This window comes from Zalophus californianus, chromosome 1 (assembly GCF_009762305.2).
Source record: "Zalophus californianus isolate mZalCal1 chromosome 1, mZalCal1.pri.v2, whole genome shotgun sequence".
Lineage (NCBI taxonomy): Eukaryota > Metazoa > Chordata > Mammalia > Carnivora > Otariidae > Zalophus > Zalophus californianus.
The window spans coordinates 158,400,573-158,428,427 of record NC_045595.1 but is presented as its reverse complement, the minus strand read 5'-3'; the positions used below and the strand labels follow the sequence as shown (position 1 = coordinate 158,428,427).

The following is a 27,855-nucleotide window of genomic DNA, read 5'->3' as shown; positions in this document are numbered from 1 at the left end:
AGTTTCTTTACAGTCATTTTTATTAAACAAATAAGTCTGGTAGTAGAACTTTTTTTATTTAATGCATAAACATATAAGTCTCTTTATTAGAGAAATTGTACATATTGGTGAATATGGTCAATGGTCACATCTATGGGTTGTTTAAAAATCAGAAACAATAATTAGGATAGATTCTATGCTCTCTCCATTACATTGTGAAGTGTCTTGTGTAGTCATATTCTATTGTTGGAATGACAGCTTGTACAAACTTCAAGAAAATTAGAAGATACCTAAAGGTCTTTAGCTAAGGAAAACAGATTGGTAAATGGTACTATGATTTAAGCTAACATTGTAATTATCCTTATTAAGCAAAGATTTCTCAGGAAAAAATATGTAAGACAAAATCTTAAATCAAGTATATTAAAAAAATTCACTCATGCAAGTTTGTTTCTATTCAACATGAGGTTCTCTAGAACTTTAAGACTGCTTGACCCATTCCCATTTAATATTTGAATGTCAAACTTCCTGATAAGTATGAATTCACAGGAGCCCAATTATTTTGATATAAAAATAAGGACAAGGTTGTTCATATTTAAATGAGTGGGAAATGGTTCCTTTACTGCCTGTTAGTTTGCTAGGGTATGTTAGAAAATAAGGCAGGGTAAAGAATATAAAAGCACTGAAGCAAAAGAGAAAAAAATAAAGTGGAAACCTTCTGTAAAGACTGATTTTAAGTTAGTGTATGTACTTGCCATAGAATCTGCTACAACAGACTGTCTTTAATAAAATCCTGATTTTTTTCCCTATGTTCCACTGTTCTTGGATATATTAAAAGCTTAATTTTTATTGGGGGAATTGATGAGTCAATTATTAAACACAGAGTCATCCAAGTTGCTACCTCGCCTATAAGAGAGATGAACACTCAAGTTATGCATCATGGGGTTTCAGGAGTAAATCTGGTTTGGACTAAAAGTTCTTGGTTTCTTTTTTTTTTAATTTTTTATTGTTATGTTAATCACCATACATTACATCATTAGTTTTTGATGTAGTGTTCCATGATTCATTGTTTGTGTATAACACCCAGTGCTCCATGCAGAACGTGCCCTCTTTAATACCCATCACCAGGCTAACCCATTCTCCCACCCCCCTCCCCTCTAGAACACTCAGTTTGTTTTTCAGAGTCCATCGTCTCTCATGGTTCGTCTCCCCCTAAAAGTTCTTGGTTTCTTTTAATGCCAAATAGGACCAGTGTTCCTCTGAGGAACACACTTTATTAGCAATTCTTAAGTTATCTGTAATTCCAAGACAGCGGTGACCCCTCAGTCTACATCTAACACTGAGTGGTGTGAACTACCAAGTGTAACATCAATCTAGCACCAGATTAATTCAAACTATTTGGCATTTAAATCATTGATTTTGGCTGCTATTGATGAATCCATGCTATGGGTACATGTATTTCAGGGTCCAGCAGTTTATTTAGTTTATTCCTCTTGTCAACCATAGAGAACTAAGTAGGAAAACCATATAAGATATAGGAAGGGTGCTTTTATCTGGAGAAAAATAAAAATACTATACTTTAAGAATATCTGAAATATACTTTGTGTGCTTTACTTTTTAATTAACCTATTTGTTAAGCTGAATTCTTTGCTTCAGAGACCTTAGAATGACACAACCTAACTTTACCTGATGGGAAGCACATTTTTTGTAACAGTTAAATTGGAAATATACTTAGGGAAAAGATACTCATGTGTTATCTTGTAAATTAGTAGGTTACTCTTCTTTCATCAATAAATTATGCCCACTGAGTTTCTTTTCCATCAAGAGCAATAGTTTTATATTCACATGCTCTTAGCCATTGCCTCTTGGACAAACAAAAGCAACTGGCAAGCTGCTGCCTAGAAAAGTACATATTGATCTAAGGCTCTGGAACAAGGCAGAGCTGACTGGTGTACACAGGGACATGTGCTAACCAACTGAACAAAGCAGAACTATCACAATGTAACATTTTCCAAATAAAGACTCCTACTTAGACTTCCCATATGAGCAGCTAAAACAAGTTATAGGTTCTGTGGCACTAACGTTGTACCAACATTTCCCAAAGAGGAAAAAAAAAATCCTAGGAGCCAATATGCCACTAATGACATATATAGGTAAGGATACATATGAACACCAAGTTCTCCCCCTCCTTCTGCAACAGTCTCAATGATTTTCTTCATCACCTCAGCATGCCTAAAAGCAAAAGAACAAATAAATCTTATTAGCATAGATCAATTGGATCAAAATTGGAAAAGTAAGTTTTTGTGAAGAAATCTACCTTATTAGTGTCAGTGATTTAATTTTAACATAATAATTATAAAATATTCTCCCTACTCCCCAACAAGTCAGATTGTTGAGAGTCATATACAGTTTTATTGGAACACAGGCTAAATTTTAAGAGCTATGGTAGTCAAAACACAATAGCACTAGTTTTCCTATAACAGGGGTGGAAAAGAGTTGGGGGGGGTAGGGCAGCAGAAAGCTAGAGAAAGGGAAATCATGCCAGGGTCTAATTGAAGAGCAAGGGCTCTCTGCTCTAACAAACAAACAAGAATCAGACCAGGAAAATTCAAAAAAGCTACATGGAACAGCTAATCAAAAAAACAGACGTACTTATAATGCTGTGATTTTGACTATTCAAATATTTAGCAGAGAATAAGCCTAAATTGGGTTTTAAAAAAGCTAAATTGGTTAGTCACCAAGTTACATATTTTTAATTTGTCCTAATGCATACTGAAAAATTTATCTGATTTTTTTTTTTTTTTTTTTTAATTTGAGGAGAGCGCATGAGAGAATGTGGGGATGGTGAGGGAAGGGGAGAAGCAGACTCCTTACTGAGCAGGGAGACTGACACAGGGTTTGATCCCAGGACTCCGAGATCATGACCTGAGCCGAAGACAGATGCTTAACCAACAGCCACCCAGGCACCATCTATCTGATTCTATTTAGAAATAATTTTTTGGCTTTATATAAAGAAATATGTTTATCTGAAGTTTTTGTCCAATCCACAAATCTCTTCATAGACAACCAGTGTCTTTCCTCTGATATCAAAGTAATTGCCTAAGTATATGAACTGAGAAAAAAGGCAGTGCACAAAAGAATGATCTTTTAGATACACTGGCTTAAATAATGCTCCTTCAATTTTTATAAATATAAACTTCATGACAGAGGCTGTCAATTTAGAAGATGTGAGTAAAAGTATTAGCTCTGAGAATCCAAAAACATAACCTGAGATGGCCCATGGCAAGGCCTAAAATGTACTTGAAATCTCATCTTATAGACCCCCAACTTTTTTGCCCTATTTACATTACATTGCATAACAGTCATTTATTAAAATGTTTAACATTAATTACCAGTTAAACTACTTATTTCTTTTCTAGACTAAAATTTACAAGCAAGAGAGAGACATGCCTCAGTTTGATAAGCACTGTCCTGAAACCTCAAACCACCACAGGAGCTGACAAAATAAAATGAAAACCTTTTAGATAATACAAAACTGAAACTAATGACTTCTGAATTACTTTTCAGTTAGCAATATTAACAACTCTTGACATAAAAAAACTGGAAAAATGAACTAGGCTTTCTATACAATAAGGTTGAGAATCAAGAGGCTGTAAAAAATTAGAAGAAAATATTAAAGAATTTTCAAAAACTAGAATGTTGCATCTAATTAGTCAATGGAATACTAAAGCTTTCATCTCAAAAATATTGTTACCAGAATTTCTCAATGTTTTGTGAAAGCTACCCATTAGAAATAACTGAACAAATCATGCATACAGACTCAGCTCCACTTATTTGGCCCTGAAGAAACACAGTAATACAAAGAAAATCCCAAATTATAAAATGCACTTGATTTAGTAGGGCTGAACATCTCTCAACTGAAGAGTAAAGGAAAAGAGAACTCTGCACACATCTCTCTTCACTAACCAATAAAAAGAGAAAAATAGGTCACAGAGAAAAACACAAGGATAACTTCATACTCCACACTCATAGAAGGCTACATCACAACAGAGCAAACCATGTCTAAATGATGGGTACTTTTTAAAATCTAAAAAGCATCTTCTAAGTTATTCTTGGAGCTAAAAATAGTAAAATCACAAAGATCTATACTATAATTAAGCACACAAAGAGAGCAAAATATATTAATGAATTAAAAAAAATAAATTGGTGACCTTTTCCTTTTTCTTATACATTTAAGCACATTTCTAAGAAAGACAAAATAGAACTGTACTTGCTTATTATATTTTATTCTGTTAGGGCACTTTGTTTCCAGATTCCCAAGTAATAAATCCATGAAGTACACACAACACACACACACCCACACCCACCCACCACCCACCTACCTGCATGGGTGAACTGAACACATAGGAGGTGGTGGGAGATGAGGGTGATTTTCAATGGTCACTGTTTTCTTCACATGATCTTGACTGATGTCTTCATACATGTGTTCAACTGTTAAAGGCTGTCTTTGCTGAAACAATAAAAAAATGTTTTGAAATCACTGTTTAAAAACTTTTAGACCTAAACTTCCATGTTTAAAATATATTTATCCCCACCTCCCACATCACTTGTAATATAGAATTCCAGACTATTTAGAATTACCAGACTGTTTGGGGGAGAGTTTACAATCTATTTATGCCAATAAAGGGAGGAGAGAGGAGGAGTCTGTACATTAATGCTATATGACTTCAGCCACCATCTAATGCAATAAAGATCCCACAAAAAAGCAAGTTTATGGCTGTCAAAGCATTTTGTAACTTTAAAACTCATATTTTGGGTCTATTTTGTTTCACTTTTTTTGCTTTCCATTCATAATCATAAGAATGACAGGTTAAAACAAGTTAAATTTATTTCAGTTATCCTTTAAGTAAATGAATTAAAAAAAGGGTTTTCTGTCTTAAAGAAAAAAATACACATGCCAATATGATCATTTTGTAAATGCCTTGTATATTCAACAAATTTAATACCCAACAAATTTAATACAACAAAGTTTAATTTACCTTATATTTTAAAGGAATAACCCTCTGGGACCAAGCAATAAATATGTAACAGATTATTTCTGTTTGATTCTTTGTAGTGTTACTGTCACACTGAATAATTCATAGTTTCTTCAAAATAAGAATCAAGTTCAGTATTAATCATGAAATTGTAAAACAAATGATTTCTCAAATTTAGGCCACAATATATACCCACAGACCAAATGACAAAGGAATTAAATCCAACAATTTAAAACATGTACATTAAAATATATTTTGTTTTTACCTCATCATAGCCGAACAACCATAGTCGTGGTGTCTGATAATATTTATCATAAGTGATATAAAGGTCGTAAGTTCTTGTTTGCAAAATAGCATCTTCACCTCCAGCATCAGTTTTAGCTTTACAAGCTTCTACTATTTTCCTTGTGTCTAGGGTAGCCTGGCAATATGGGGAGAAATTTACACCCATTAAAATCAGTATGAATTTGACAGGGGCGCCTGGGTGGCTCAGTGGTTAAGCGTCTGCCTTTGACTCAGGTCATGATCCCAGGGTCCTGGGATCCAGCCCCACATCGGGCTCCCTGCTCAATGGGAAGCCTCCTTCTCCCTCTCCCACTCCCCCTGCTTGTGTTCCCTCTCTCGCTGTGTCTCTGTCAAATAAATAAATAAAATCTTTAAAATAAATAAATAAATAAATAAATAAAATAAAATCAGTATGAATCTGACAATTTAGAAAATATTTTTCCCCACTCTATATTTTTTTCAAAAACAAACAGAACTTAAAAGCCAAAGCTAAAGTATTATATGCTATAACCAATGCAAACATATAAATAAAGGTTTACTGGAAAGATCAAGATACTATTAGGAATACTAATCCCCAAGTTTACTCACTAAAAGTTAACTAAAAACTCAATTTACAAACCTCATCTGTTTCCAACAATCCACTTTCTTCATATTCTGTTATAAAAAGCAACAAAAGATTAATCAAGTTCAAGAAAATTTCCCAAACCAAATTATGTATCACTTCAGAATTATCATTCAAAACCTGGGCTTTTGCTTTTGTTTTTAACTGAAGATACTGAATAGGTATAAGGGACCTAATTTTACACTTCCAAAGCAGTAGATTCTTTAACTGACAGAGCCAGAGAAAGTTAGCTTGCCAACCAACACCTGGTCCAAGCTACAGCCTATTATTAGCAATACTGAACAGCATAATGATACTGTAGAACACTCGGTGACTCTATCGCATACACATGGCTATTTATATAACTGCATAAAATGTGCTCATTAAAATCATCATAGGCATCTATGTTGCTGAATTCAGGGGTAAATTCAGTTTTCATCTTAACTGATCTCTCACAGGGCCATCTGGATGATTTAGTCCCACCTTGTTTGAACACTTTCCTTGGCTGTTAAAATACTGTATTTTCCTGGCTTTGTCTCTCACCTCACTAGCTTCTCCTTTACTATCTTCTATGTTTGATTCTTCTTCCTCTCAACTTTTTTAAACACTGCAGTAACCAAGGGCTCAGTTGTTGGACCTTGTCTTTTCTCTATCCACACTTACTCCTTTGATGATTTCATCTAGTCTTAATGGCTTTAAATGCTAATAATTCCCAAATTTATCCCTGGCTACAAACCTGGATATTTGTTTACTTATGGCTCTACTGGAATGACTTAACGTACATTGCAAACAGCACACATCCAAAACTGAACTCCCAAACTCCCCCTCCAAAGTGATTTGGTCTTGTAATTTTCCTTGTATCAGTTAAGACACCTTTCCAGACACTGTCAAAATTCCTTGGAGTCACACTTGACTATTCTTTCTCATGCTACTCCCCCTCAGCAGCAAATCCTTTTGATCCTACCCTCAAAATATGTCCAGAATTTTGTTTTTCATCACTTTCAATGTTACCACTTGAGCCCAAGGTGTTATCATTTCTTGCCTAGATTATCAAAATAGCCTAACTATTGTCCCTAAGCCTCTTCAATCTGTTCTCAATACAGCACTCACAGTGATTCTGTTAAAATGTTAAATCTCATTCTAAGTTCTTTTCTACTTAGAAAAACCCTCTAATGGCTTCTCATCTCACTGAGTTCGAGCCAGGGCCCTACATGATCTGGTCCCAAGGTTATCTCACTGACTCCACGCCTTACTCCTCTGCCTCTGCGCTTGCTCCTCTCTGAACGGGTATTTATTTTTTTAAGTTCTACACCCAATGTGGGGCCTGAACTCATGACCTGAGATCAAGAGTCACATTCTCTACTGATTGAGCCAGCCAGGCGCCCCTGCTCACAGTATTTTACATAAGCTACACAAGGTCCTACCTCAGGTCCTTTGCACTCTTCCTTAGATAGCCAAATAGCTTGCTCACTCACTTCCTGCCAGGCTTTACTTAAAACTCATGTTCTCAATTAGGTTTTTCTTGACCAACCTATTTAAAATAACACTCATCCTTCCCCAAGACTCTCTGTCTCATCCCCCTCCTTTATTTTTCTCCCTAACACTTACAACCATCTAATATAGCATATAGATTGCTTATCATTTTTTTATGTCTCCCATAACTAGAATATAATCTCCATAAAATCATGTCTACTGCTTTATTTCTAGCACCAAGAACAGTACCTGATATGTAGATACTATAGTGCCCAATGTTTGTTGAATAAGGAATGAAAATTGCCTGTTATATTAATTGTTGTTATATTACCTGCTATACCATCAACACTATTTTTTTAAGCAAAATTCCATATAAAGCAATTTTTTCTTCAGCTCTTTCCAAGGGAATGTAACAGACACAATAAAAGGCTGTCAGATATTTAAGGCAGTCCCACAGCTTGTACTCTAAAAACAGTGCTTTACTCATAGTATTCTTCCTACCCTCCACCCCAGCTTGGGTAACTGTACACAGTTCAGATAAATGGAATGCAGAAAGTATTTGTGCAAGAAGGTGGTGCTGACAATTATAAGACATTCACGTGCAAGTGAAAATAAACAAGTACATTTGAAGTTCAGGAGATCTGTACTGGAGGTTTAGATATAAAGTTGATCACAGAGATGGTATGTGAGGTTGCTGTGAGCAATTTTGGTTACAAGTAACTCATTTTGATTTCTTCAAAGGATGGGAGTTCACCATAAAAATAAGGACAAAACTCTTACTAGAATTCAGGAACAGATACAGCCAGGTTTCATGAGGGCTTAAAAGTAACTTAGGAAACAAAACTGAAAAGTACTTTAAGGGGCGCCTGGGTGGCTCAGCTGGTTAAGTGTCTGCCTTTGGCTCTGGTCATGATCCCCAGGTCCTAGGATCTGAGCCTTGAGTCCTGCTCAGCGGGGAGCCTGCTTCTCCTTTTCCCTCTGCCCCTCCCCCTCACTTGTATTCTCTCTCTCAAGCAAACAAACAAAGAAAAGAAAAGGTACTTTGAGTCATGGCTACTCTGGCAATTTGGCTATGCATCACCTCATCAGCAGACACCACTTGCTATTTATGGTGCTTCAGCTCCACTTGGCACCATCTTCCAGTATTGCATACTATTAAACATTTCTATCTCACCATAAATTCTATGTATTTGGTCAAAACAAAGAAAGAAAATACATAATACATGAGCAAACTCTGTTCTGCTCTGAAATAGTTTTTAAGAATTAGCTTAAGATAGGGTGCCTGGGTGCCTCAGTCCTTAGGAGTCTGCCTTTGGCTCAGGTCATGATCCCAGGGTCCTGGGATCGAGTTCTGCATCAAGCCCCGCATTGGGCTCCCTGCTCGGTGGGAAGCCTGCTTCTCCTTCTCCCACTCCCCCTGCTTGTGTCCCCCTCTTGCTGTGTCTCTGTGTCAAATAAATAAAATCTTAAAAAAAAAAAAATTAGCTTAAGAATCTATATCTTCGAACTTTTAACTGCATTAAAGATTTATGACTAAGATGTATCCCACTAGAAATAATGCTATATAGACTACGTCTTAAGTAAAGTCCAACAGTCCAAGACCAAGGTACGTCCTACACTAAATTTAAACTAAATAAAATCCTCTTTAGGCTATTAAATGTTAAAATCTAAAAATGGAGTACAATTCTTATCCACGTCAAAATTACAAATATTCCAAAATCAACATTCTAGTGTGATTAAAGAAAATCTAGAACATAAATACCTTCCATATCTGCAGCTTCTCCTTCGTCTTCTTCTTCCTCCTCCTCACATATTGCTGAGCAATCTTGAAGTTTTATACTGTCCTTTGAAATTAATTATAGTTAAAGTCACTTAAATATGTCCATTAGTTCAAACACTGAACACTCATGTGTCAGCACAGTGCAAACCACTGTGAAAATAAGAGTGGTAAAGACAGTTCTTATCCTCAAGAAACTCCTACTCCAGTGGAGATGACAAATCCATAAACCAAATATTAAAAGTGATGTGCTAAGTGCTGTGACTGAAAAATATAAAAAGTATCATAGAAGCACCAAGAATCATCTATGCTAAATTTAATGATTTTTGCACTTCCAAAAAATAGTATTATTTAACAAATTCATTAGTATTAGAAAATTGGTTCAGAGTTAAAATTTATCATATAATTTAAAGGAGAAAAAATGTATATATGTAAATCACAATACATTTGTAAGTTCAACTTATTATTATAAATCAAACATTATATTCTAATTTGTTAACAATATTTTAGAATGAATTAAGTAATATTATCAGACTAGTTATTATAACATGTAAGATTTCAGTTAAATTTTTAAGCTATATTTGCACTAGAATAAAAGAATAATACTAACGAAAGACAAGCCTAATATATAATTATCATTTTACAAAATCAATATTCTAAAAATCTGAAGTCATTGTAGTAAAGTATAAAAAACTGGACATCTAGTTCACCCAATTTACAGTTTTACTTAAGAGAAGACTTCTATTTACCACTAGAAACTTAAATTACTTTTAATTTTTACTTAAATTACTTATCATTACCACACCCAAAATGTGAAACTAGAAGACAGTATCTGGATAATTATTAGATGAGCGAATATCTAACAAACTGATCATGAAGGGAAATTTTAATCATGTTGATGTTATGGTGATCATACCTGAAACAGTAGAATACAGTAGAAATCAACAAGAAAGATTAATACTTGGGTCTGGACAACAAGTATTATAAGAAATTATAAAAAATAATGTAAATTCTATGTTAAATAGGAAATGACAGGAAAGACATTCAAGTTGTACATTATTCTAAGTAGTCAATCTTTTAGTCTGACATAAGGATGTTAAGTGGGATACCAAGTACCATATTAACCATTATTGCATTTTAAAAAAATTCTTTAATTATCATAAACCTATCAAAAAATGCTATCCACACTACTCTGCCATTTATCATTCCCAAAGTGTGATGCATATACAATTAATGGCTGGAGTAAACAAGATTTCCTAAAGTAGCAAAAGCCATTTTGGTGATTTCTCTTTAGTCGTTCAAATTCTCCAAAAAGTAGAATTTCAAAAGAATGAATTTTTAGGCCAATGAAGTGAACTTTTAATCCCCAGCAAGCATAAAATTGTACTTGAAAAAAAAACCAAAAAACGTGTTTTAGTTTCACACTTCCTGTTAAGACCCAGTTATAAATCCCAAAAGATCCAAATGACAAAAACACACAAAAGAGAGTATCTAAACTAGTAACGCTTATAGTAAATGTTTTATAAGGACAAAAGAAACTCAATTACTCTGTCCAAATATCCTAACCTCTAAGAGACCTGTTAAAAAATAATTAAGAAAAGATAAGGGTAAAGGCATTTTGTATTCTTTTCAAACAAATATAAATATATGAAAACAACTGCAATCATTTTCTCTCTAGAAATGAAAAGCTAATATAATACAGTTTGAATTAACTGAAAATTTTCAATCAGAAAAATTCCACCCAGTTACAGATTTTTACTTCCCTCCCCACAATAAATCATTCAATAAAACCTAACTGATTTAGCTTCCACTCAGTCAAAATACATATTTTGGATGATGTTAAACTAAAGTTTACCTTTAAATTTTCAAAAACAAAAACTTCCACCCAAAATAGCAGTAAATTAAGAAACTATAAAATTTAAAGAAGATATCATTAGCATCTAATCAGCAAGTACATAAACCTCAAAAACCTCCATTTACAGAACATCTGGTACTTACATTTAAGAATAAAAAGCTATTTCTTTTAAACTAGCCTAGTAGCCTTCCCAATTGTGAAAATTAGTAGTTACAATCTCAAAAAAAATTTTTTTAACCATGTATCAGACTAAGGAAAATAAGCATTGGGCAGCAGTAGTTTGGATACAGGAAAGTGAGAGAAGAAAAAAAACAACTGGAATTTTAAAAAGCTTGAAAATAATCACGTTGAAGAAGAATATATATATATATATGCAAATAACTATGTCATTAAATTTAGAAATGTAACTAATTAACCAGTACCTTGCTTTCCAATGTAATCTCCTTAACTGCTTCAGTTATTCCTGCAATACCTGTTTAAAATTAAAAAAAAATAACAAATTGTAAACATCTTCTATTTACCAGATTCATGCAACATATAAACACTTAGAGTTACCTAAATTCTCACAACTTCTCTGAAAGGAAGAGACAATGTTAGTAGCATTTTACAAATGAACTCTAAAAGGAGTAACACCAAAAGCACTTTTCAAATTGAAAAAAAAAATACCAATGTGATATTTTACCATGAATTATTCTACTCTATTGATCATTTACTATTCCTCATTTACCTTCCCAGTGTGAGTCTCTATCCAACATATTCATACTCAGAGTGAACACATTAGGAGACTATAGGACTTATATTTATTTTTATTCAAAACCACATTGAAATTTTCTCAAGAAGATATTAATGTTATTTGTTTCAGAAATCTAGGACATCCAGAAGTAGTAATACCATACCACACCACATTTATATGGGGCTTTCTATTTTACTGTTTCCATAGCTTCAGCCTTACAAACACTGTCCTTTGAGGTAATTAATAAATCATTTCTCCCTATGAAGAAATGAATTCTCCGAAGATGAAGTAACTTCAGTCTCACAGTTAGTGAAGAAGCTGGGATTCAAATCCACATGTGCTAACTTGTAGTTCAATGTTCTGTCCACTACACCTCATTAAGCAACTACTTTGAACCTACTTGTCTCAGTGAAAGTGGCACTATGAAGAAGGGGCACCACAAGTCAGCTAATATTTCTAATTCAAAATACATGTCAGTGTTTTTAATTCAATAGTTCAACAGGATGAAATACACTAAAGAGGGAAAAAAAAAACACCCTACATACAAAATAAGCTTTGTCCCTTTGTTAATCTTCTAAAACCTTTATATATCTGTTCAACATCTCCAAACTTAATAACTTACTTTCACTAATAGAAAATGTCACAATCCACAGCTCTAACATAAAGCTTTTACTTCATAGTTTTTCTACAAATTACTACATAAAAGATATGATTATTTCATAACAATAAAATCCAAATCTTGGCAAACTGAACTGGTATTACAAATCAATGAATCCAGTACTTAGATACAAACAAAATAAACCTCTTCAATCCATCCCAATATAATAATGTAGTAGTATCCCACTAAACTAGACTCTTCTAAAAGTAGGACATACTGGCAAAGTAAAGAAAAGCTCAAATGACTCTAATGAGGGTAACATTGGCTAGGTTATCGTATCCAGATGCTCAGTTAAATACCAGTCTAGATGTAGCTGTGAGGGTATTTTTTAGATTGTAACATTTAAATCCAAATGAATAAAGTAGATTACTCTCTATAATGTGGGTGGGCCTCATCCAATCAGTGAAGGCCTTATAAGGAAAAACTGAGGTGCTCAGAAAAAAGAAAGAATTCTGCTTTCAGACTGTCTTCAGACTTGAGTTGAAACAATCAACCCTTATCTGGGTCTTCAGCCTGCTGGCCAGTTCGTCCTATAAACTGCGGTCTTGCTAGCTCCTGCAATCATGTAAGCCAATTCTCAAAATAAATCTATCTATATCTATATACCTATATCCATATATACAACAATTTTTCTGTGTCTCTGGAGAACCATGACCAATACAAGGGCTAAGAGAAATAAAAGAAACCTATGAGAAGTAAAGATGAAGCAAAGAGAACTGAGGTGAATAAGGAACCAGGCACAAGACCTTCTAAGTCAACTGGAAGCAGTGTTTTAATCAAATCACAATATAGTTTAAACTAAAATTCTAAGGATCTCTCTCCAGCAGGGCAAAACTTTTTTCAGTTGTTGAATTTCTATAATAGATTTTCATCAATCCAATCATACTGACACCTACTTATCTCCGTAATGAATGCGTCTGTAAATATGCACCTAGATTTTGAGTTAGTGATTATGGAATTGAATACAACCAGACATCAAAATAAGTCATTTACTTGACATCAGAAACACAGTGCTATAACTAATGGCTCTAGTTAGTCAACAATTTCCTACAGATGTGCTGCCCACATCTTCCACCACAGGAAAACTAAAGCAGAGTAGCTGAACAATTTTGGAAAGATCAAAAAATAAAGAAGTCCATCTACCAGCACTCTCAGTGGGGGAAATAGGATGATTTTTGAAATCGTTTTAAAAAGTAGTTCAATCCACTATTTTCTCAAGGCCTTGACATTAACACTCAACTCATCAAGAAACAAACAAGTTTCAAATCAAGAAGCCCAAGTCCTGAATCTATGCCTGTATCATCATAAACACACGACAATGTCCCTTTTTAAAAGTAGAGGGAAAACTGACCTAACAAGGTATTTTTTCCTGTGCAGATTACTTAGCTCTCTGACTACTGCAGTGGGTCTCAGCCAATGGCAGCAATTTGGCCCTTCATGGAATGTCTGGCCTTGTCTGGAGGCATTTTGAGTTATCATAACTGGGTGAATTCTACTGGCATCTAGTGGGCAGAGACCAGAGATGCTGCTGAACATTCTGCAATGTACAGAAAATGCTACAGCAAAGAATCACACAGCCCAAAATGTTAGTAGGGCTAAGGTTGAGAAACCTTGTTCTAAGTACTACTTCTGATATACCTGCTACTTTCTAGGACTTCGTGGGAGAAAACTTTTTTAAACTTAGAACACATTTTCTTTATTAAAACTAAGTCATAAATGGCATTTATATAACTACATAATTATAATTAATAGTTAAGTACTATCGTTAATTTATAGTACTGTATGTAACTATATTTACATAACTATGTAAATGCAGATTAGCATATGCTGCTATAGCTGTTAGCATGGCTAAGTTAATATAGCCATAGCAGCATATGCTAATCTGCATTTACACAGTTATATAAATATAGTGGCAAAATAGGTTTTTAGGACTTGAAATAAAAAATCTTCAGGCTTACAAACAACTTCTGCAAACATACACTTACAAAAGGCTTGAATTTAGTCAATTCTTTTAACACAAATTTACTGAACAACTTCTGTACCAGATACTATGTCAGATACTGAGGATTCAACAGTGACTCTCTACCTAAGGAGTGTGGTCCTTACAATCCTCTTACAGTCACTCAACAAATAAATATTAAATACTTCTAAATGCCAGCTCTCTGAGTAAAATAAACATATATATAGTTCTTGTTCCTAAGCTTATCATCCAGCAATGGAATGACAAGTAAATAAGGAATTCTAAAGCAAAGTAGTATGCCTATGCAGTTCTTTCTTTCTTTAGAAATAAATAAAATGATATGGGTATTTTCAATTTGCAACTGAAGTAGCAGTACTATAGAAATGTGGTATACTCCAAGGGCATTTTTTTTCTCCAATTTGTCTTCCTGCTTCTTTTCAGATAAAAGTCTATTGGGACAACTGTACCTTATGTATCCTGTTTTTGTTGTTTTTAAAACACTGTAATAAAAGATTGCAAAAACGTTTAAAACAATTTAAATATATTGTATTCTATTTTCCTCTTACCTGTGTTATGATAAGTATCTACCCATCCCCCATCACCATCATCTTCTTCAATGATAGCTTCCAATTCATCTGAATATTCCATCTGTTTGCACCGCTTGTAGCATGGCACTATAAAAAAAAATGGCAAATACAGTTACTAGCACATAATCTGTTTCCTATAAATCTATTAGAAAAAAGAGACAGTTTAGTCCATTTTAAGGAAATATTATATTTCACTTCTAATAAAAGTGATTAAAGAGTTGTAAGCAGCCCATAGACACATTAATGACTACATTTATCTTTCCCTAATAGCTTTGTTAGAACACAAATAGAAAGGCTCTACTGGAAATTTTCTATGTATTCCTTTTTTTTTTAAATTTTTTATGTTACATAACAGTTACAGTTAGGTATGTTAGTCACCATACATTACATCATTAGTTTTTGATGTAGTGTTCCGTGATTCATTGTTTGCGTATAACACCCAGTGCTCCATGCAGAGCGTGCCCTCTTTAATACCCATCACCAGGCTAACCCATCCTCCCACCCTGATGGTCTGTGAAGAACAGCAGGCTAGAGCCAGACCATTATTCAACTTCAGGCTAATGAATTGTAATACCTTATTTTAATAGCTTTACTCTCAAAACAGGAAGGCACCACCTGTCATTCTCAGGGGTGGTAGAGGTGACCTCCAGTTTGCAATGCTATAGAAACTTTTAATATGTATTTCATAATTCTTAAGTTCCAGCTATTCATAACGGATAAGCCAGTGTAAAATTCACTAACTGATACATTTTACCATCTTACACAATATCAGAGCCAAGTTCTTCATATAGTATATGTGTCAATTAACAGGTATTATTCATATAAGCCTAAAACTTAACAATTATAATATAAAAACATGATGAAATGGCTATTAACCTCTTGACAAAAAAAAAGGGATATGATCAATTCTAATAAAACATATGCTATAGGAAAGAAAAACACTGATTTGTTATACATATTTTCCCTTTCTGTAATAGATAAATTAGGACAAAAATCAATGCACTTTATGTGATTAGATAGGGACTATAGCAATCTTCTGATGCTGTTTTCAAAATTAACTTCATAAATGAGAAACTAGCAGTTTCAAAAAAATTTTTGTTCCTAAAGGCAATCTTTCAAAGACACAATCTTTAGCTTGGAACTTTTAAATGTCAAAGGTAGTATCAATTTCATTTTTCAAGACAAATGTTTAAGTCTAAAGAAGATCAAAATCAACCAAAAAGTTTATAATTATGAAGCCAACTTTAAAAAAGGCAATTAAAATTCCAAATTCCAAATTTGCTTGGGCCCTTTCCCTCCACATCTTAAAACTAGACCTTTTTGGCAAAAAGTAGTAACAAAAAGGAAGTAGGTAAAAATGAAATATGGAAAAAAATAATCTAGCAATAGAAAACCCAGAGTTTCATCAAATTTCCACATTTCTGTATGGCTTCAAGCATAACTTAAGATCAGTAAATGCTAAGGTTTTGGGCACCTGGGTGGCTCAGTCGGTTAAGCATCCAACTCTTGGTTTCAGCTCAGGTCATGACCTCAGGGTCCTGAGATGGAGCCCCACATCAGGCTCCCCACTCAGCAGGAGTCTGCTGGAGATTCCCCCCTGCTTCTTTTGCTCTCTCTCTCTCTCAAATAAATAAATTGTCAAAACCAACTTTTAAAAAAATGCTACGTTTTTTTTTTTTTAATAGAGTTCTTTGTGCAAAATTTACTAATATATGCAACGTAATTCTTACCATTTTTGGTGACCAAAAATTGTTTGCCTGTTGGTAGGTATGCCTTCACTTTCAATTCTTCCCCTGTAGCCCTTTAAAAAGAGCAAAAAGCACCAAAATACAAGAACTATTTTAAAAGGCAAAGACAGAACAGAAGATACCACATGTAAATATCAAAACTATACAATCCACACTCCTGAGAAAATTGTTTTAGGACTAGTTTTGGAAGGATGCCATTAAGTGATGTATGTTAGGGAATGGAAGAGCACAGCATTATAAGTGAAATGTACTAAGATATGCAGAGAGACCTAATTTAAATTAAATATTAGACAAAAAAGACAGAATATAGAACTATTAAGAAACTATTATGTTTGCCTCTAAACAAAAAGAAAATGTTGTTCCCTAGGGAGTATAATCTCAAGACTTTTAATTCTCAAGTACTGCTCATCTTCAGATCAAGAAGAGGCAGAAAAATATCTGTAGGACATTACATAACAAAGTAGGTGGTTGGCAAGATCCCTAAAATTGGAATGGAGAGAAAAGATGCTTTGAATTACAAGATGGATGATATTAAAAATAATGACTGAAAACAGAAAAAAAAACCCTTTGAGTGTTTACTAAGACTTAGAACTCTAACACGCATTATTTTTATTTACTCCTCAGAACACTAAGAGGTGAGTAATATTAATATCCCCATTTTAGCTTAAAGAAGTCAGATTGCTCAAGGTCAGGAAACCAGAACATAGAAGAGCAAGTGAATCCAGGGCTCCTGCTCTTAAACACTACTCTCTCTGTGGGTCAGACCAGCTATACCATTTCTGATTTTTCATAACTACTCTAGACCATCTTACTAAGAATTTGTTCAAAGATCTTCTGTGGGTCACCTAATGGAACTGGCCAGAGCTGGAGTGGCATGTGTTATCTGTCACAAACATCTGAACAAAAATTTGGAGTCTACTGCCTTTTATCAAAGCTTCAGTCTAAAGTTTAAACCATAGATATGAGCACAAGATAAAGCCAGAAAATGACCTACTATCTTAGTAGCGTTCTAGGCTTCTTAAAACCATTCTCAAGTGTCAAATTCAATAATGACACGGCAATGCCTGAAGTTCTGAGTGAAGAATATACAATACTGTCATGATGGCACTTGTAGACACGAAACTATAACATGGAAATAACCTGTTTCTAGCACTGGTTTAAAATGAATTGTTCCTGGGGCGCCTGGGTGGCTGTCAGTTAAGCGTCTGCCTTCAGCTCGGGTCATGATCCCAGGATCCCGGGATGGAGCCCCGCACTGGGCTCTCTGCTCAGCAGAGAGCCTGCTTCTCCCTCTCCCTCTGCCTGCCACTCTGCCTACTTGTGCTCTCTCTGTCAAATAAATAAAATCTTAAATAAATAAATAAATAAAATGAATTGTTCCTTTGGCCCCAGTAGTTCAGCCAGAAGTGTGGACACTGGAGTAGTGTATAACTGAGTTCTAAATTATTTCAACTATCACAATTTATAAAGTGAAACTATAAACTACCTGATAAAAAAAGATCCTGTCCATATACACATATCCCTGTAACAATATTATAAATCATATGTCTGAATTAATTAAACAAATAAGGACTATCACAAAGAAACCTGAAGAAATGTGTATCTATTATATTGAAGAAAATCCTAAATTAGTTCCTTTTATAAAATGGATGTTATTTTAAATTTTATACACCTATTTGACTTCAAATACATAAAAATTATAGACTAGAACAAAGCTAAATATAATTTTAAGACAATTTATAATTTAAAAAAATCAATCACCCTTACTAAATCATCAGAGAGCTGCTATGATATTAACTCAATTTTAAATATGAAACAGAAATACACATAAGGAAGACAAGGGCATAAAAATAAATGAACCTGACATTTTGGCCTTTCTTGGTACATTAAGAAAGTGTTCTAAAAGATAAAGAGCAACTGATGAAAAGCTGTAAAACTATTTTGGTTATGAGTCAAATATAAAAATTGAGAAGAGAATAGGCCACATATAAAAGAGAGTTCCAACTTCGGCTTAAAATAGTTTTAACCATTTATATGAAGGAAAACATTATCAGTTCTAACTTTATTAATTTTAGAAACCCTGCTCCCAAATTAAAACTGTACCTTTCAACCACAACTGAAAGAGTGTCACTAAGGGAATTAAAATAAAAAGAAAAAAGGATATAACAAGTTGAACCATTTATATCCAAACAAGATGATAATTCCAAAACAATTCTAGCCTAATTAAAATAGCTCTGCCAGTACTGGGATCACTTTTTCAGCCACAGTCAGGTGGTTTTACCCTAAGTACTTAAACATAATGAAACAGCATTTGTTTTAAAACATTCTCTTATCATTCAGAATCTTTAAAATATGTTATGAGATCTGCTAAGTTGCTTAAATTACTTTTTTTAAATTAACTTTTACAATAAAAAAAGTTAATGAAAAAAACGAAAATGTAAAAAGTCTATTACCAGCAGATTTCCAGTTACGGCCTTTAATGAGTATCATGAACCTTCCCCTTCAACTAATTCCTAAAGTGGGAGCATACTTTTGAACCTTATAGAAGGTCTTATGATTAAAAAACCTAAGACTTTGCAAAATATCTGCATTTATTAATGTTATAAAAACATTCAGTAAACATTTTAGTTTGAAAAAAATGTGCTGGTCAAATTTATTAAACTCTTGATTTTTTAAAGGCCCACCACAAAATCAGACCTAGATACTACAGAGAAAGGGAATACGAATAAAAGTAAAGGCATTTATCTTAAAAATGTCTCTTTTATTCTAACAGAGCAAAACAAAATAGGTTTAACAGCCAATTTGTCAGCCTTTATTTTACCTTAAGTATCACTGGCACACTGCTTAACAGAAAAATCTACTAGAACAGAGTTAAATTGGTCATTCTAAAGTTCATGCCCTCATCCATTTTGCAAACTGCCACAATTATAAAGTCATACCTTTTACTAATTTCTGTTCCTCACTCAAGATTACTTACCATTGCCATGTTGGACAGTGGTGGACTAAGTGATCTCCAGCTGCCACAAACTATTTAGAATTTAAAAGGAATACAAAAGAAAAAGGAAAAAGAAAAATTGAACATCACTGAATGTAAGATGATAAAATACCAAAATGATCATTCTGTGTAATAATCACACAATAATCATACAAATGCAAACAGCACCAAACTTGCTCTACTAGTCTGATGATTTTTGATTATTATTAAACCAGAAAATTTTTTACATCCATAAAATTTAAATTTTGCAAGAAAAAACACTGAGTGCTATTTATTTACTTTAAATTCAATTTTTATCATTGGATTAAATAATGCCAAAAGGATATAGTATTATGAAATGAATAAAGGTAACACTGCAGGATTTAAAATGTCAAAACCATTTTATGGATAAATAAGATGAAGACAGATTCCTGCTAGGGGCTTAAAACTCAATTAAGATCTTTGAGAAAAATTACTGAATAGATACAGACCTATGATGTAAGGAGTTTATGACCTCACAGTGCACATTTCTCTCTTTTTCACGTTAACAAGAGTGAAAAATGTAATGCCAAACAATGGGGAAAAGTTAGAAGCTCTTGGATTGACTCAGAAAATACCAACACAGTTAAGAAATTGAATCCTCTAACACCTTAGACTTTCTGGGCAGGCTGAACATAGCAACAGTTTTTGTTTTTCTTCAGAAATCAAAAACAGACTCAGGAAGAAAGAGTTTAACCTTTTGAGAATTTCCATTATACATGAGCATGAACTGACCTTACTGTAAGACAGAAATCCTGCTTATTCTTGAGAGCAGAAAATGAAAGAAAGTCTCTTAAGCATAACTGCAGTGTCCGAACTCAGGCAATGCACACATATACTTTTCTAATTACTTCTATTTCATAATAGCTCTAACTTAAATTCATGTATTGTTCATGGTTAATTACACAGCAAAAAAATACAGTATCTTTAGTCCCCTAATGTTTGTCTCAGAAAAGAATGTCTATATATAATACTCTATTTTCATTTAAGAGAGTAAAAATTTTATAAAATAAGTTTTCTAAGAGTAATTTCTTTCAAGAAGATACATTAACAAGATTTAGCAGCATATTCCCAACAGCAACTTTTCAAATGTTTCTATTCTTGTATTTCAAAGAATCTTATTATTATTTCAACTAGTTAGGTAAAAACAAAAACCCAAATAAAACCAATACTCCCTCCCAAAGTTTTAAGCATTTTAGGTCACTGTAACCAAATGCTACCTTTAACTCTGTGGTTACCAGGAACTAATTTATCACCACCAAAAAAGTATTAATTCAACAAAATGCAAGCAAAACAAAGAGTTAAAAATTTAAAAATTCTTTAATGATATTGCCTTGTCACAAGACTCTAATATTTTATTCTCTGGCACCTCCAGTAGCATCTATTAAAAAAATAATAGGGGCACCTGGCAATTTAGTCAGTTGAGCATCAACTTCTATCTTGGGTTGTGAGTTTCAGCCCCACAATGGGTGAAGAGATTACTTAAAAAATAAAATTTTTTTTTAAATAACAAAACACTAGAAGGTAAGAAAAACTATAAAAGAATATAGAATTGCACAGATAATTAGTACATGTGTATATCTGCCCTCTTTAACAGGGGTCATTATTGCAGGCTTCATATGTTCAAATGAAACAAAATGTAAGGCAGACTCAAATTTTTCAATTCTCAGTATCCCTTGCAGTAGCTTTCTCTCGGTGATTAAATATTATACAATACTGAATAACTCCAAGATAGAACCAGTTATTAACATTTTGGTCAGCAACTTTATCCTTCAAGCTATTCTACTACTAATATTCTACTTAAGTCATACATATGTATATCAAAGTAATTTTAGTCAGGCAATTCTGTATTAGATAATGCCTACCCCTCTTTTTAAACACAATACTTCCAACAGCTCTCAATGAAAACACAGAGAGAGCTGGAGGATAACAGCCAGAAGCCCAGAAACAGTAAGAGAAAACAAATAAATAGAGCACCTCAGTAGATCTTTTATCCAAAGCAAATTATGTCTTGTTTTCCTCCTCTAGACTCATTCTAATCTAACTCAGTCCTCTAACTGTGCTCTATCTCAATCCAGCATTATGTGGTTGGTACCCAGCTAAGCTAGTTTTGCCTTGCATTTTTTTTTAAAGGAGGAAATTCATAAAACACTTAATGATACAGTTAAGTGTTATTCATTCTATGGTTAGCAGCTGTTTTAAAACAGCTTCAGTCTATCCAACCACAGACTTGCATCTCTAACTCCAACCATCTATCTACCAATTAGGCATCTTCCCACAGATAAAGCCAAAGAGTACAAGAAGAACAGCATACTTTCATCCCTGCTCCTGATTTCAGATAGTTTTAAGAGCCAAGTCTAAATTACACCTCTGTTTGGCAAGAAAGTTAACAATATCAAAATCAATATCAAAACTTAGTTTTATGTGGCATTCAAGGTATTAAACTCATGATGCCTAAGGTGGACTAGGTCTTTTAGAGAATGTCTACTAAAATCCCTCATTTTACAAACAAGGAAACATGAGGCCTGTCAAGGCTTAGATTTGCCCAAGTCAGAAAAGGAGAAATTAAAAGAAATGGGTCTGGAAGGCAAATCCCCTATGTTCTTTCTATACCACCATGTGTCTTCATTAAAAATAAAGATAATTTTAGATAAAAGATCAATTCAGTGCACCATCCTCAGAACTCACAAAGATTTGGGACTCAAAAGATTCCATCACAACTGAAAACTAAAAGATCAGTTAATTCTTAAGCTTGAGGTCTTAGATCTGGCAATAGCCAGATCATAAAATATGCCCCAATTCAAAATGTTTCTTTCAATACAACAAGTAAAATTCTATTGCCAATGAGTGGTATTTTTAATGAAAATTAAAGGTGAAACTTAAATTCTTTGCTATTTATTAAGACTAAAAAATATGTCTGATGCAACCATAACTATTCATGAAACTGGGATGTAAAAGGATGTTTAGAACAGTATTTATTTCTCTAAGGATAACAAAACAAACTACCTAAAGGAAAGAGAACACTTTTATTATATAGATTTGGTGAACAAGTAAAATGATTCCTCAAAACATAATTCTATCTTAAAAGTTCAATAAAATACAACTCGTCTATAAAACAGACATCAGTTTCAGTATTAAGAAGATTCAACATTACTTAGTTAACAGAAAAAATGAAAGAATTGTGAGAAAAAAATCAGCATTAAGTATGTAGCAATAAAATATTTAAGCTAAATACTGAAAGAAAATTTAATATCCAAGCAGAGAGCCAAAATTTCCAAATGAAAAGCCACGAAAACTCATGTTTGATGTAGACGGAGGCAAGACAACAGCAAACACCACAGAGCCCACTGTATAGCCTCAATATAACACAAATATGAGTGAAGGGTAAACAACCATCAGAATCTTTTCCATTCCCTCTCCCACCTCAATTTCTAAATAAAGAGGAACTATAGAGAAATATGAGAAGTGGCAAACAGAGAGAAGTTACATCCTCTCTTATGGGAAGTAGAAATCCCTATAAAATTGCTAATATAGTCAAAAGAATAAAGATTAAAGTTTAAGATGTTACCTTATAAAGCCAAAAAACCATCCAGATAAATATAAAATATAATAGCTTCAGAATGTCTTTAACACTCACCTCTTCTGGGGTGATAACACCTGTTTCCTTAAACTTTGATTCCTAAAGAAAGCAAAAATAACATATTATTTTCCACTTTCAAATTAAAAATGTTTGTGGGCAAGTATTTGTCTGGCACCCTTCCAGGCAACAGAGCACATACAAAAAAGAATCTATTACTGGTACCTGACTCCAAGAAATATACAAGTCTAATGAAGGAAACTGACATGAAAATGATTACAATTTGATCAGTGCTGTAATAGAGCAAAGCTCTTTGGAAAAACATTAAGCCTTACAATGACTTTTTGAAATGACCAAATATCTTTATTTTACAGAACAGTAAAAATGTCTTAAAAATGCTTAGGGAAACTTTACTATTCAGCCAACATCTCCAACATCTCATTTCAACTGAGTAACACTAGAAAATCTAGAAGTCATAAATCATTTAATCCTTTCCCATTATTATCTCCAAGATATTGATACAATATTCTCTCCTCTAAAGCAAAGATGCTATTGGGGCGCCTGGGTGGCTCAGTCGTTAAGCGTCTGCCTTCAGCTCCGGTCATGATCCCAGGGTCCTGGGATCGAGCCCTGCATCGGGCTCCCTGCTCAGCAGGAAGCCTGCTTCTCCTTCTCCCACTTCCCCTGCTTGTGTTCCTGCTTTCACTATCATCTCTCTCTCTCTCTGCCAAATAAATAAAATCTTAAAAAAAAAAAATAAAGCAAAGACGCTATTTACCAAATGTTTCAAAATTTTAAGTTAAATGTTAAGATTTTGTAGTACGGTCTACAAAAATGAAAGGATTCACTGATGAACATCATTCATTCAACAAGTATTTACTGAATAACCACTATGTGCCAGGCACTATTTGAAGTAGGGGATATAGGAGTAGATAAAATAGACCAAACTCAGCCTTGTCCTCATAAGGAGTTTAAACTCTAGTGGAGTGAAAAAGCCAAATGGTAATGAAAACCACAAGGAAAAAAATGAGGCAGCTAGGAAACTGGTCAGGGGTGGAGGGAGTGATGGCTACTTAAAATAGGATGGCGGAGCACCTGGGTGGCTCAACTGGTTAGGTGGCCAGCTCTTGCTTTCTGCTCAGGTCATGATCTCAGGGTCCTGGGGTGGAGTCCAGGGCATGGCAGGCTCCATGCTTGCGGTGGGGGTGGGGGGAGTCTGCTTGAGGATTCTCTCTCTTCTCCTTTCCATCTGCCCCTCCCTCCTCTTGCTCACACACGCACTCTCTAAAATAAATAATCTTAAAAAAAAAATAGGGGTGCCTGGGTGGCACAGTCAGTTAAGTGTCCAACTCTTGGTTTCGGCTCAGGTCTGATCTCAGGATCATGAAATCAACCTGCATGAAATCAACCTGGACACCTGCATCTGGCTCCAGGTTGGGTGTGGAATCTGCTTGAGTTTCTCTCTCCCTCCTCCCCACCTCTCTCTCTAAAATTAAAAAAAATCTAAAACAAACAAATAAATAGGATGGTTAAGAAAACAAAGGTTTCACCAATAGGTGACTACTGAGCAGAGACCTTAAAAAAATGAACAAGGCACAAGGCTGTAAAAGAGCATTTTAGGCAAGTGGTGCACCGAGTACAAAAACCTGAGCAAGAGAGTACTTCACGGAGTAACAAAGAGGTCAGACTAGCTCAAGTAAAAGTGAGCAAGGAACAAAGCTACATTGAGATAAGGGCCTCTACAAATCAAGTAGAGGCTTGAAGATCATTGTAAGGAATTTGGTTTTTACTGTACCATGACTTTCTTAATTTCTACTTGCTAGGATAAGTCATTGTTTTCTTTCTGAAGGATTTAGTTTTTCCTTCTTATGTCTAGTAGGAAACTACAAGGATCCTCTCTGTAAACAGGGATGGGCAAGGAGAGGGTCAATAATTCTGCTTTCCTTATTACTGAAAATACATACTGACAAATATATACTGACAAGCTAACACTTTTCAGTTTGGAGAATAAACAAAATGATTTCTCAAAACATAATTCTGTTATAAGTTCGATAAAATACAACTGGCCAATAAAACAGAAGTTTGTTTTTAAAGACTTTATTTATTTGACAGAGAGAGAGAGAGCACAGGCAGGGGGAGCAGCAGGCAGAGGGAGAGTGGGAAGACGACTGCCCGCTGAGCAGATAGCCAGACTCCAGGCCTGATCCCAGGATCCTGGGATCATGACCTGAGAGGAAGGCAGATGCTTAACCAACTGAGCCACCCAGGCGTCCCTGAAACATTAGTTTAATATTTAATTTGGGAACTTTTTTTAAAAATATTTTTTAAATGTTTTATTTATTTATTCATGAGAGTCAGAGAGAGAGAGAGAGAGAGGGGCAGAGGCAGAGAGAGAAGCAGGCTCCCCGCCTAGCAGGGAGTCCGATGCGGGACTCGATCCTGAGCCGAAGGCAGATGCTTAACCAACTGAACCACCCAGGCGCCCCTGAAACATTAGTTTAATATTTAATTTGGGAACTTTTTTTTTAAAATATATTTTTAAATGTTTTATTTATTTATTCATGAGAGTCAGAGAGAGAGAGAGAGAGAGAGAGGGAGAGAGAGAAAGAGAGGGACAGAGGCAGAGAGAGAAGCAGGCTCCCCAGCGGAGCAGGGAGCCCGATGCAGGACTCAATCCCAGGATCCTGGGATCACGACCCGAGCCGAAGGCAGACGCTCAACCATCTGACCCACCCAGGCGCCCCCGGAACTTTTTTTTTACTCTTTCTCTCTGAAACTTTATAAAGAGTTTAACAATTGTGTATTATTTAAATGCTGCATATCTAGACAGACATGTTTCTGAGAAACGACATGCAAAAGAATCATTTGATTCAAACATCAAAATTATTTCAAAGTTGACTAATATTAATTACAAAGAATTTCACAGTAAAAAATATATAAGCATAACAAGAGTTGGAATTTTCATTTATAAACTTTTCTTTTTTTGTTTTAAACTTGGCCCAACAAGGTATCATTTTAAAATCAGTCTTAGAAATAAATATTAAAAGAAGTACATGACTAACATTTCCCTTTGTCATGGAAAGGGAGCAAAGTAAAACTATCCACTATTCTTCTTAGCATACTAGAATAACTTCTTATAAAGACCAACCATATCCAAGGATATTTCATCCCCACAATAAGATTTGTAAAATTTTCATTGAAAGCAAAATAAATAAAAGCACTTAAACAAGAACTCCCTATTCATTTATTCTCATTGCTCACTTATCAGAAAGGAAAAAGTTACAATGATAAAAAACTTATTAGACTTATAAAAACTTGTATGTACTTCTAGAAATTTATCTCTGAAAATTAAAGTCACTGTTAAAATAGCTAATCTGTTACAACTTTTACTTTAAAAACGCTGTATTATTGACAAAGCAAAAAAAAAAGTAAATACAGGAGGATCAAGCTGCTTGCTATTATCAATGAAGTACAGGATTTCCAAATCGTTTTCGGTTATTTTAAAAACTCGGAAAGGGAAGTTTTGTCTGTTAGTTGGGTTCAACGATATTGACAGATAATGCTGCAATTCACCATGTTCCTCTGAAATCTAACAAGAGCGGAGCTCAGTCACAACTTACTATATCAAACTAATTATAAAAGACTTTCTATGAAATTTGGAAGAAAATAGTGACATGTCATTTTACTACCACTGATTTCGTTTTTAAAAAGATAAGCAAAACTAAAAAGTTTAAAAGACTTCCAATGTTAAGGTTTAACGTTCTCAAATCTACTTAGCTGCCGACCACCTTCCAACTTGACGTACCCAGACGAGCCGGGTTCTGACGGGTGGCGACAGCAATGCGCACACAACGTCGCTCCAAGTTTACCTGAATTCCGAGCCCGAAAGCCCTAGAGAACAGCTCGGTAAGACCTCCGGTGGGGCTGCACCCTTTCCCGTGTCCCACCCTTACCACCTTCCTACACTTTTCCCCGCCGGAGAACACAGTGTTCCTCCCGGCGCCGGGTCCTCAATCCCCGCGGAGTTGAGCGTGTACCTGACCAGACCCTGGCAAGCCCGGCCTGGCTTACCTTGAGGACCGGGGTCAGGTACTCAGCCACTTCCAGCGCTTTTCCCTTCACCGTGTTAATCACATTCTGCATCCTGGGGCCGGAGAAGCGGCCGGCCCCGCCACGGGGCGGGAAGGACAGCCGGGGAAAGGACGGGAGTCAGAAAAAATCCCCGCTGCCGCCAACGCGCATCAGCACCCGGCCGGCGGCACCCGAGGGGACGGGACGGGACGCGACGGGACGCGACGGGACGGACCGGACGAGGGGGAGGGGCGGCCGGCGCCAATCGCGAGGGCAGGGCGCGCGCTGCTCGCCACCCAGGCAGTTCGCGGCGGACCGGGCCAAGGTGTCACCTGGCCGCGAGAGAGGGCGGTGGGGACGAGGGGAGAGTTAGGAGAGGCGGGCGCACGCGCACCCCTCGCCTTCTCGGGAGCTGTCTTCTCCCCGTTGCTTCACTCGCGCCCCTTCCGGCTTCCCCTTCTCTCTCTTGCCGTAGCTCCGCCGCCACCTGGGCCTCACGTGACTC

The 27,855-nt window shown here is 35.1% G+C and overlaps 1 protein-coding gene across 2 annotated transcripts; it reads right to left on the bottom strand.

Annotated features, from left to right (window-relative positions):
• Positions 1–37: 37 nt before the first annotated feature.
• ATG3 (autophagy related 3) lies at positions 38–27,823 on the bottom strand. 2 transcript variants are annotated; one of them, XM_027582914.1, is made up of 13 exons: positions 27,683–27,823; positions 27,351–27,423; positions 23,340–23,381; positions 19,667–19,716; positions 16,672–16,742; positions 14,921–15,028; positions 11,426–11,475; positions 9,134–9,215; positions 5,917–5,951; positions 5,278–5,433; positions 4,359–4,486; positions 2,140–2,208; positions 38–269 (listed from the first exon to the last, which is right to left on the bottom strand). In XM_027582914.1, exons 2-13 carry the CDS (start codon positions 27,420–27,422, stop codon positions 188–190), a joined length of 945 nt encoding a protein of 314 aa, XP_027438715.1. In that variant the 5' UTR covers position 27,423; positions 27,683–27,823; the 3' UTR covers positions 38–187. The 2 variants fall into 2 exon arrangements, with proteins under 2 accessions (XP_027438715.1, XP_027438716.1); XM_027582915.1 differs by having other exon boundaries at positions 27,745–27,823.
• Between the last annotated feature and the right edge of the window lie 32 nt (positions 27,824–27,855).